The 11,107-nt window shown below is 35.2% G+C and overlaps 1 protein-coding gene and 1 long non-coding RNA gene across 3 annotated transcripts; both read right to left on the bottom strand.

Annotated features, from left to right (window-relative positions):
• Window positions 1–2,847: 2,847 nt before the first annotated feature.
• Window positions 2,848–7,559, bottom strand: c1qtnf1 (C1q and TNF related 1). 2 transcript variants are annotated; one of them, XM_088439154.1, is made up of 5 exons: window positions 7,328–7,559; window positions 7,001–7,068; window positions 6,778–6,914; window positions 6,115–6,215; window positions 2,848–4,551 (listed from the first exon to the last, which is right to left on the bottom strand). In XM_088439154.1, exons 2-5 carry the CDS (start codon window positions 7,049–7,051, stop codon window positions 4,001–4,003), a joined length of 840 nt encoding a protein of 279 aa, XP_088295280.1. In that variant the 5' UTR covers window positions 7,052–7,068; window positions 7,328–7,559; the 3' UTR covers window positions 2,848–4,000. The 2 variants fall into 2 exon arrangements, with proteins under 2 accessions (XP_088295280.1, XP_088295281.1); XM_088439155.1 differs by lacking the exon at window positions 7,001–7,068 and having other exon boundaries at window positions 7,328–7,556.
• A 557-nt stretch (window positions 7,560–8,116) lies between these two features.
• Window positions 8,117–10,573, bottom strand: LOC148409295 (uncharacterized). The gene is made up of 3 exons (XR_015868308.1): window positions 10,484–10,573; window positions 8,382–8,551; window positions 8,117–8,215 (listed from the first exon to the last, which is right to left on the bottom strand). It is a non-coding gene; the product is annotated as an uncharacterized LOC148409295 (long non-coding RNA).
• Between the last annotated feature and the right edge of the window lie 534 nt (window positions 10,574–11,107).

Below are 11,107 nucleotides of genomic sequence, written 5' to 3'. Positions count from 1 at the left end.
ATAATAAAAGTATATTTCATTTAAAATTCATTTTATATTATTATATTTATAAAATATATATTATATTTATAAAATTATTCTCCATATCTGGTTCTTTTTGTGTGTCATATTATACGTATTTGGTAACGCTCCTTCTAGTGCTGTAGAGTTGAGTTGGAGTTTTTAGCCAGTTAGAATTCCGCTAACTTGTGTCGCCAGGCTGTATGTAATGGGCATTCACTTCAACAGTTGCAGGCTTCTGTGTGAGGGCAGGTTGATATGTAAGCGGCCCATATAACTTAATAGACAGCAGTAATAACCAACAGAATCATATGATCGCCATCTAGCGGCCTCACGTTGAACGTGACGTGAGTGGATGCTCACTGCAGGAAGGAGGTGCAATGTTCAACAAGCAAGCTACGCGGTGTAGCGTTAGAGGCGTAGCGTAGCTATTAGTTAACCTGCCTCGACTTGTCCATATTTCTGACTGGGCTAACTGGGGCATGGGCAAACACTGGCAAATAGTTCTGCTGGGAATACCTTTTGTTTACAAAGGATCAGTTTGGTGTTTGGAGCTACACTGGATTTGCAAACTTCAATTGTTCAACCAAGGCAGCAATGAGACACCAAAGCACGGATAGACACAAACGCTACGATGCTTTTAAAAACCTCTCAGGACACCCAAGTGGGTATACAGTATTGTATATTTCAGTTCAAAGGTAAAGTGAGCTCCTCAAAGCGCTACGATGCTTGTAAAAAACTTTTGGGAACACTCAAGTGGATATGTACACTGTACATCTCAGTGTGACGAGAAAGAGAGCATGAAGAGGTCAAGAAAATCGGAAGACATTGAAAAGACTGTTCGATTGTGACCACCATTTGTTTTGGTGAGTGCAAGCATTTTCTTTATTTATTGTTTCATTTTTAATATGTTTGTGTTATTTTATTTCGTAATATTCAATTAATAGTAAAGAAATAATATAATTTTCTTCTTGTATTAAATTGTGATTTGTAATTTGGACTCCATAAAATTTCGTGGATATTTATTTTAAGGTATTATTAATCTTGTTTGATTGTGACCACCATTTGTTTTGGTGAGTGCAAGCATTTTATTTATTTATTGTTTCATTTTTAATATGTTTGTGTTATTTTATTTTGTAATATTCAATTAATAGTAAAGAAATAAAATAATTTTCTTCTTGTATTAAATTGCGATTTGTAATTTGGACTTCATAAAATTTCATGGATATTTATTTTAATTTATTATTAATCTTGTTTGATTGTGACCACCATTTGTTTTGGTGAGTGCAAGCATTTTCTTTATTTATTGTTTCATTTTTAATATGTTTGTGTTATTTTATTTTGTTCATATTCAATTAATAGTAAAGAAATAAAATAATATTCTTCTTGTATTAAATTGTGATTTGTAATTTGGACTTCATAAAATTTTGTGGATATTTATTTTAAGGTATTATTAATCTTGTTTGATTGTGACCACCATTTGTTTTGGTGAGTGCAAGCATTTTCTTTATTTATTCTTTCATTTTTAATATGTTTGTGTTATTTTATTTCATTCATATTCAGTTAATAGTAAAGAAATAAAATAATCTTCTTCTTGTATTAAATTGTGATTTGTAATTTGGACTTCATAAAATTTCATGGATATTTATTTTAAATTATTATTAATCTTGTTTAAGTTTTGACAGCATCACGTATAATGACAAGTTTTAATGGCTGATGCGGGACATTTAAAAGCTCTGGAAAATAGCCTGTGTAGCCCAGTAATGCATACGTGTTTACATACGTGTACGCATGGTATTTATTCGAGTGGCTGACATCACAGAAGGCCTACGCAAGAAAGTCATGGACCACCACTGATATATACAGTACACACACACACACACACACACACACACACACACACGCAGAAATGTAACTTACTGTACACTTCCTGTACGTTTCCTCTTTTTTTACTGGTACCGTGAAACTCCTTTGTCAGCAAGCTATACATTTTTGAATGTCTTATTGCTTTACTGTTGTTGTTGATTGTAGTGCTGGAGACTCAAAACATAGTTCTGTTGTCTTTGTTTATAGACAACATCTCATTGGCTCACATCAAGGAATTTGTTGTTTCATCTATTTATTTCATCATCATTCCTTATGTTGTCACGTATTTTTGGTCACTTCTGTTCACCTTTGTGTATCATGTTTTTTTTACTTTTTCCTCATTCCCGGTGAATAAAAGAGTGTATGAGCCTAAAGCCAAAGCATTTGGATCGTGACTGAAGTCAGCATTATCCAAAGTAATGTTCTAATTCATAGAAAATAGAAAATCGTTGTCGTGTTTTTGTTCACTTTGTACATAACTTCCAAGGCTTGACACTCATTAAAAATAGTGTCTCTAATAAAAAAAAATACAATAAAATAAATTACCTGTAAATGATGAGGAGTAATATTTTCTGTTAATTTTTTTTAAGATGTTTTGAAAGGGGGGGACCCCAGGGAAAAGGATTTGTTTTTGCCATGTGAAGTGTATTTGTGATAAAATAAGGTTTGGCATCTTTTTTTCTGGCACTTTGATGCACTTGGTTTTTTATATGCTTAGACAAACCTTTAACCTGTATAAATGCTGTTGAAAAAAAGTTAACAGTTGTTGAAACTTTTTCATAGTTCTTTTTGCATTTGTCAATGTTAAAAAGGATATTTTTTATATTATATTTATTGATAATAATCTTCTTTATAGTCAGCATGGCAAGTAGGAGGGATGTGAAATGATTTCTTTTACCGGGAGGGAGAGCACTAAGCTATGATAATGCTCTGTTATGTCGCACTCTCTACAGTACACTGGAAAAAAATGATGCATTGAATTTAATCCATTTTATTTTGTCAAGTGAATGCACGCAATAAAACCATCCATATATATTCTTAAGCAAATACACATGTAATAAAAATGAATCTATGTAACAATATCGTTCACAAATGTCAACTGAAAAAACGGTTTCTTGACTTTATTCAATATTTTTTTACAAGTGGTTGCATAAAATAAAATAATCTGGATCCAAATACATTTTTGAGTAGATACTTAGTCTACTTGAAATAAAAAATAAAAAGTAAAAGAGGCCTTTTTATGTGATGAATTTACACATGTTTTGCTTTTTGTTTTTTGTCAGGTGACTTTAATTCCATTTTTTTAAGGGACAGTATGTAATATTTAGACTGCATTTATCAGTGTCCGTAGCAATAACAGACTTGTCAGCCTCCGGAGGAGTGGCAACATTCCCCCAGGTAGGAGTGTCCCATGTAAAATAATTTAATGATAACTAGACCTACGATTATATTTAAAACATACTGTTAGTCTTTAAGAACACATTTATTTGCAAGTTTTTTAAATTTATAATCTTTTAATTATACCTTTTTAATGGAAAACGGGCTAGATCTTACACATTGAACCTTTAAGTAGACTTTAAGTAGAATTTAAGTAGAATTTAGAAAATATATATCTGGATCTTGATCATTTTGTATTATGCAACCACTTGACTAAATAATATTAAGTATTTTCAACAAACATTTATTTCAGAGTACACTTATTTAAAAAAAAAAAGCGTTTTATTTAGCACATGTACCAAAAGTAAATATCCATTTAAATGAGATTATCTGAACTGGTCCAATTTGTTATGCCAGTACTATGTTTCAGGTCGGTTAAATTTCTAGTTTATTGATATAAGCATCCAGCCTTGGATCACTCACAAAAAAACAAAACATAAAGTTCTATATTAGTTCATGGGGAAACTTATCAGCCAAATTCTGACAAATATAAGAGAATTGATTCCAATGAGCATAACATGGCCTATTCAGAATAAGTTAAAACAGACCAGTATCCTTATGTACCACCACTATCAAAACATTTTGGGGCAATAATGGTGATCAACTGAATAGGTTCCATGCCAATTTAGATTGTGATATTTTACAATTAAACCATTACCATTATTATAATATCATTAAAATTCAACCATTTAGCTCCTTACAGCTCATCTTTGTGTTTAATCAGATGTCCATTGAATATTATATAAGTGTCAAATTCGTCGCTGAAGATTGCATTTTCACGTTCTCCTTTAAACAGTCTGACCCAGACTTGATCACCTCTCTCAAGTTCCAACATCAGACTTTGGCTTTGCATGATGGAGCGGTCACTGGGTTGAGCATACAGAACCCCAATCTCCTTTTCATTGTGCATCATGTGAAGGTAAGTCTCCTTTTGGTTCCATGTGTGCACATTCAGGCTGAAGTAGTATATACCAGGCACATAGCAGTAAAATTTACCAGAAAACATGTTGAAGTGTCCATAAAGGTTTACTAGCTCTGTGTCAAATGTCAGAGTCTGATAATACTCATTGGAGTGCAGACCCTTCTTGCGAGCCACAGAGAAGGCGGCAAAGTAAGACTTGCAGGGCTCCCCTGGAATCCCCATGCTACCTTTGCTTCCTTTTGTCCCAATTAAGCCTGGTGGGCCCATTTGACCTGTTCTGCCTGGTTTGCCATACGCTCCCCTTCCACCAACCTCACCCTTCTCACCTATTGGAGAGAAAGATGGAAAAGGACGTAACTGTATGTATCTTTTTTTTTTCATATATATTATAGGCTAGACTCAACTTTTTTTTCAATTATTTACCCTCTGTATTTTTTATGTCCCTCAAAAGCGCAAAGCCTTTGAGGAAGATAAAGAAAAACCTCAAAACAGAGTGTGGTGCTATTCATGTTTGATTTACTTTCAAACGACATTGTCGTGGTATAACTAGGCGTATTCTACAACTACAGATCATGTAAAATCCATCCAACTTCTATCGCTGCTTAACCTTACTCATTGGGTTGCTGGTGCCTACCCCAGCCATTTTCGGGCAGTAGGCGGGAGACACTCTAAACTTGTTGAGAGCCAACCGCATATCATATGAAATCGCTAGTTTTATTTCCAGTGTTGGGAGTAATGCATTACAAAAGTTATGTAATGCATTAGGTCTTTCTGTAACTCGTTAGTGTCATGCATTACACACACACATAAAAAAGTTTACTTGGTACAAATGAGAATAATGCAATGCATTACAATGCATTTTAAACCTGAAAAGAAAATCACAATATTACTGTTTTTGAAATGTAAGGCATTATACCGCTATTGCAAACCTGTTAGCGAAAAGAAAACACATAGAGGATTGAGAGCGGGAATAAAATAAAGCAAGAAAAATTATCATTCTCTCGCTTAGGGATGCCACTGTGTATCAAGATGAAGCATTCAAAAACTCATGTTGAAGATTTAGTTAAACACGATAACCATGATGTAAGCTAGCTGCTAGCGTCAGTCCCACCAAAAAACAAATGTATTTTTGAAACGTCTGTCCCTAACCTAGCCGAGAGAACTTGATTTTGAATTTTAACTTTGAAATTGTGGAATCTGTTTCTGACTGAAGCATAAACACTATGCTGTGAAGCTAAGTAATAAAGGGATTAAACTACAAAAAAAATATTTTGTATCTTGTTTTTAAAGGTTTACAATACAATACCGATTAAATGATTTGTTTTGTTTTTAGCCTTAAACCAACCTTCCACTAGATGTGTAATGAGCGTACATTTATGGTAAATCCATATTTCCAATTATGGTGGTGAGAGTAATATAAAAATAATGCAATAGTAGTGTAGTGCCTTATATTTCAAATACAGTAATATTGTAATGTAACTAATTACTTTGAAATGACAGTAATAAGAATTAAATAACGCTTTACAGTTTTGAAATAACTTGCCCAACACTGTTTATTTCTGCCATGTCCACCAGAATACTGTCGCTAGTGACAATGTGCGTAATAACAGCAAAACAAAGGCAAGCAATGTTTGGTAAAGGACTCCTTAAAACACAATTTAGCAATACATTTATTTATGTTCCACATAAATTCCCAATTTGCATTTAATTTGAAAAGAAAGCTGTATTGTTCCTGCCCCAGCATTAAGAACCATTGCTGACACTTGCAGGAACCCTGTCAACATCTCCTGCACCTCCTGAAGTACCTTCATGTACCCCTGGTGTAATTATACCCCTATTTGAATACTACTGCAAGAAGTACCTGTAGTAAAAATGGTTTGTGTACTTACCTTTCAAAATGGTCATGTTAATCTGAGGTAAAATGTGGTACTGAGGGAATTGCTGGCTGGCAGACTCTTCTGGATCACAGCACCGGCGACACTCTCTGCCCCTTCATAGGTACAGTCATCAATTAGACTGTTTACAAGTGATCATCAAAACTGTATTAATTACTGATTATTTAATTGTATTCAATTATTATTTATTAAATTTGGAATGTGGTCTGCTCAGGAGGTGGACAGAGTAAGAATTTCACAGTGTGGTTTCGTGCTATACATGTGACAATAAATCTCTTTGAATATTTGTTCATATTTTATATTTGGTTTTTTTTCATACAAAATAAATAATAAAACCCAAAGTAATTGATTACAGGATCATAATGTGACCAAATAAAACTTAATTTACTATTAAATGTTAAATGCAACAATAAAACGGTTGTACCTAAAACTTGATAATAAGTGGAAATATGACACTACATATGGTGATGCCGATCTCTGAACATGAGTTAACTTTCACTTAACTTTTCTTCTGTATGTGTTTAAATGTTAAAATGATTACGTAAATCTTTAAATGTTGACGGTATTCTCAGGATTGATCTTGATTTTAAACTGCTTGAAAATTTTCAACCCATGCTATAAACAGACCATATAATGAGAGTTAGATTACATGTACACCTGACATCACGATGATAGTCCTGCTCGGTGTGGTCCCTTCTAATCTCTGGCTCTTTCATCCCATGTTGAGCTGTTCGGTGGGCAATAATTGGACAATGCCAGAATAGCAGCAACATCCAAACAATTGAAAGTATTGCCTGTAATGGACAAAGAAAACAATTGTTTTGGTAGGAGCGATGGCAGAAAAAGTAATGTAGAAAGTTTAAATATCCTATAACCCAACCTGCAAGATCTGGCCTAAATATTCCAAATGATATGCTCGGTGCTGATACATGCTCAGGCAAGTTATCCCTTTTGTGTGGCATAAACAAGAAAAGCGGGGAGACAAATTCTTGTGATGTTGCGAAGCATTCAAGGTCACTCCATTCTGTCCTAGAAAAGTCTAAGAAGCTGTTGTGGTTGTTTTATATTTTCAACTGAAATATTTCAGACTCAAGAATTCTCACAATAGTGTTAACTTCAGTTTCAATTGCACTTGTGCTGAATCAATCACAATTGGTACTTTGTTTATTGTGGTATCTAAGTTATTTTTCAAGAAGCAAAATCTTACTTTTGTTGCCATCACGTTATTTTCCTCTAAGAATGAAAAAAGAATTTATTTTCCTTTTGCTCCTGTTCCACTCTTCGACAAGCAAGGTTCCTTCTTTCTTTTTTTGTTTTTGTTTTGCGTATCTTTCTCCTTAGCTCACTCTTTGCTCTTCAGACAAGAGCTTAGACAGTGGCTGCCAGAAAGGCCTGCCCTAAAAAACAAGTGGAGGAGACTAAAAGGGGAGGAGGAACAGTGCATACAAGTGGAGAACTGAACAAGTAGAAGAGAGAAAATCATAGTTCCTGGTTGTAAGGAGAAAGGAGGAGGAGCTGAAATCCAAAGGGAGAGGCCCAAAAAAAAAAACATAATATAACACAAAAAAAGTTGTAGAGGCAGCAAGAGATGAAACAGAATATGACAGCAAATATGTTTTCAGTAGAATATAAAAATCATGATTATTTTACACTGTTAAAAATTGTGCCTTTTGTTGCCCTGTTACCAGGGAGTAAGCCCAAATGAATAAGCAATTATGCACTTACCCAAAAAGCGTGTGTGTGTGTGTGTGTGTGTGTGTGTGTGTGTGTGTGTGTGTGTGTGTGTGTGTGTGTGTTTTCTCTCTCTTAAAGGATCACCAATAATGTGGCACAGTGGAAGAGCGGTTGGGATGTCCGCCTCGCAGCTCAGAGTCCCGAGTTCAATTCCAGCTCGCATTCCTGTGTGATGCTTGCATACCCTTGTGGGTTCTCTCCAGGCATTCTGGCTTCATCCCTCATTCCAAAAACATGTTTGGTAACTATATTGGACACTCTACCTTGTCTTTAGGTGTGATTGAGTGTGTGGAATGGTTCAGGGGTGTCCCCCGTCTCCTGCCCATAGACTTGTCGGAGAAGCACCAGCAAGCCAGCGACCCTAGTGAGGATAAGCGGCTTCAGGAAATGGATGTATGGTTGGATGGATTACCAATAAATTTTCACACAAGAAGTACCAATTAAGTTTTTCAAGTTTAGTGTGTGTACAAAGGGTCCTGGGGTGTTTTTTCTGCTAAGAAACTACCCCAGTACCCAGTTCTTCTCACCTCGCTCTGCAAAAGAGACAAAAAGGCATCCCTTTTTTCTTGGCCCAGTATTTTATACATTTGTCCAAATAGTAGCCGCCATCCCATCCCCTTTGTCTTTGGTCCTGGCTGAGCCACATGGAAGTATCAGGAGTCCAAGGTCTTTCTTCGGCCTTCGTCTCCTCCTCTTTCTGTAAACACCAGCAAGAATACCACTAAACAAGAACTTCTTTCTCAGTTATTATTATCTGAAGTCAAAATGAACTATCCTTGTACAATCTGTTCTCTCTGAATGAAAATACTTCAAAAATACTGGCTAAAGTGAATGAGTAAACGTGAATCTTAAACATGAAATACATTTAATATCCATGTATGACATACAAAAACAAATTTTCAGTTATGTAACACATAAGTGCCCTTTTTGATCACCAACAGATTCAATTTGACAATAAGTCATTTTTCAGTCATTCTGATGATTAAAAAAATAAAAAATTGTAATTGCACTCTTCCTCACATCAAAGTGGGTCCATTTCCCCCAAACAGGTTGCTGCAGTTCGCTAGTCAAAAAGAGCATTACAAAACAAATGCCGCTTTAGCTTAGCTGGCTTCATCGCCTCGTTTGCAAGCAATTGTAGACAAAACACATTTTAAAACATTTCAAAATTATTACATTTTTAAAAATATATCAAACTGGTTGAATTGATTGCTTTAATGAAGGGTTATGAATACTTTCATAATTTAATATAAAATAAAAAGAAATTAACACAAATATATTTGAATGTTATTAACAACCCAAATTATTTCACGGACCCTGTGCAGTCAGGCCACGGATACCTGGGGGTCGGCAGACCCCATTGTGAGAACCACTGCTCTATATAACACAGGTTTAATACTGACAGTAAATGTTATCCATTATTAACACTTTTAAATTGGATCAGAAAATGTACACTTCTGTCACTGCTGTTCTAAAAATGTTTGTATATATCTGTAACCCACTTTAAGTACATTTATGAGATCACGAATGTGCCCAATGCATTTGTATTACTTTCTTAATTTACTTTCTACCACCAAAGGTTTTTGGAAATGCCTTTTCCAATACTGTCCTGGTGTGAAGTTTAGATTACAGAATTTATCAGGTGAACAGGAATTATGTGGCTGTATCAGGTGTCTGTCCTTTCTTTCTTTTTTTTTTTTTTTACTTCATAATCTAATAGCAAAGTTGCCGAACTGTTGTTTATAAATATGACTGAAAATGCTGTAATATGCTGCTGCATGGCAGGCCACCAGTAGGTGGCAATAAAACTTTGTACATAACCACAAACCTCAAAGGGAAAAACTTGTACCGTATACTGTACTGTTCAAGTAGGGATGTACAGTAAACATCTTTTTGAGACACGCACACAGATGAGTCCTTAACAATTTGCAATAGGGTTAGGGTTCTCTCAATGTTAATAGTATATGTTCTTGCTGTTGTTACTTTTGACTACCAGCAACATGCACCACAAAATTGCGAGCGTCCATATAACTCTAATATTTGAATTTGAACAATACAATGCAAGCTATTGTCTTCATTTTGTACCTCTTCTCTGGGTCCATTTATTGCAAATGTGTCCTTTTTTTGCCCAATCATAATTCAGTCTCTGCAGTCATATTCCAATATGTAAGTATGATTTATACTCACTCTTCGGTTATTGTAATGTGTGTAAAATCAAGAGGGTGAATACTTTTGCAAACCACAGTACTGTATATTTAAGGACCCAGGTAGAGTCTCAATGATGAAACCAACTCTCCGTGGATGGGAGGATTTGCATCTGGTATCAGTCAGTTAGTCTGAGTAAATAGATACTAGGTAGTAGGCTCAAATAGGCTAAACAAGGTAGGCTGGATTTTCATAAGAGAAGAAGAACCAGAATAATAAAATACTGTTAAATGAGTGGGTTGCTGAAAATTTTGACTATCGAAGGAACCAACATTTTATTTTTGTGTCTGTCATAATCATGAAAATTCAAACAAATAAGGACTTGGAATTTTTCACGTTGTGAGTGGTGAAATTTTGTAACATGCAAATGTGACTTTTTGAAACACATTTTTGAAAATAAAAAAAGGCCTGTTTTTGCACCCACCTATTTCATTGTTTGTGGGTTGGGGCAAGTCACAACCTGGAGGTCAGGCTTCCTCACTGGGCCTCATCGCATTGCCAGAGTGTCCTACAGATATGTAAATGCAATAGTAAAAGACAGCAAAAAGTACATTAGAGTATGCAACAACTGTTTTGATGTGTGCTACATTTTAAAAAAGTATATCCAAATACTATTGCATTGAAAATTCTACCGGTTATTTTTTTATAACTTTAAAATGTTTACTTTATAATATCCTTCATTAAAGATGTACTTGGAACGTGCTTTATCCCTCGTATATTTATTCCTTGTACGGCATTCGATTATTCCACAGATTAACTCTATCAAATTGTGTTAAACCTTTAATCCTACGGGATTTGAACGCAGCACGTACATGCAGAACGTTGGAGTACACGTGCCGGCTAGTTACCCAATCTGTGGAACAACAATTTGGCCATGTGAGCGGCTTTTGTCAATTTGCCATTGGCTCTCTTGCAACCAATGACAAAATTTGCAAGCAGCTGATGCAAACTCGGCCAATCAGAAAATAATCAACTGGAGGCTGTGGCTACACATTTGGGCAGGACCAACATGGGCGTGCCGTCGCCTATCTTTTGCCCATGCAAGGCC

The sequence above is a fragment of the Hippichthys cyanospilos genome, chromosome 17 (assembly GCF_059441005.1).
Source record: "Hippichthys cyanospilos isolate Australia breed blue-spotted pipefish chromosome 17, RoL_Hcya_1.0, whole genome shotgun sequence".
Classification (NCBI taxonomy): domain Eukaryota; kingdom Metazoa; phylum Chordata; class Actinopteri; order Syngnathiformes; family Syngnathidae; genus Hippichthys; species Hippichthys cyanospilos.
Note: the sequence above shows the minus strand (reverse complement) of the source record. Positions and strands in the feature narration are given on the sequence as shown.

What these genes read in the sequence shown, in the direction of transcription:
- c1qtnf1 (XM_088439154.1), bottom strand. Translation starts at nt 7,051, where the DNA reads ATGTATCAGCACCGAGCATATCATTTGGAATATTTAGGCCAGATCTTG. An exon ending in GACTATCATCGTGATGTCAG is followed by an intron (nt 6,216 to 6,777) that starts GTGTACATGTAA and finishes GTACCTATGAAG; the next exon opens with GGGCAGAGAGTGTCGCCGGT. An exon ending in TAACATGACCATTTTGAAAG is followed by an intron (nt 4,552 to 6,114) that starts GTAAGTACACAA and finishes TCTCTCCAATAG; the next exon opens with GTGAGAAGGGTGAGGTTGGT.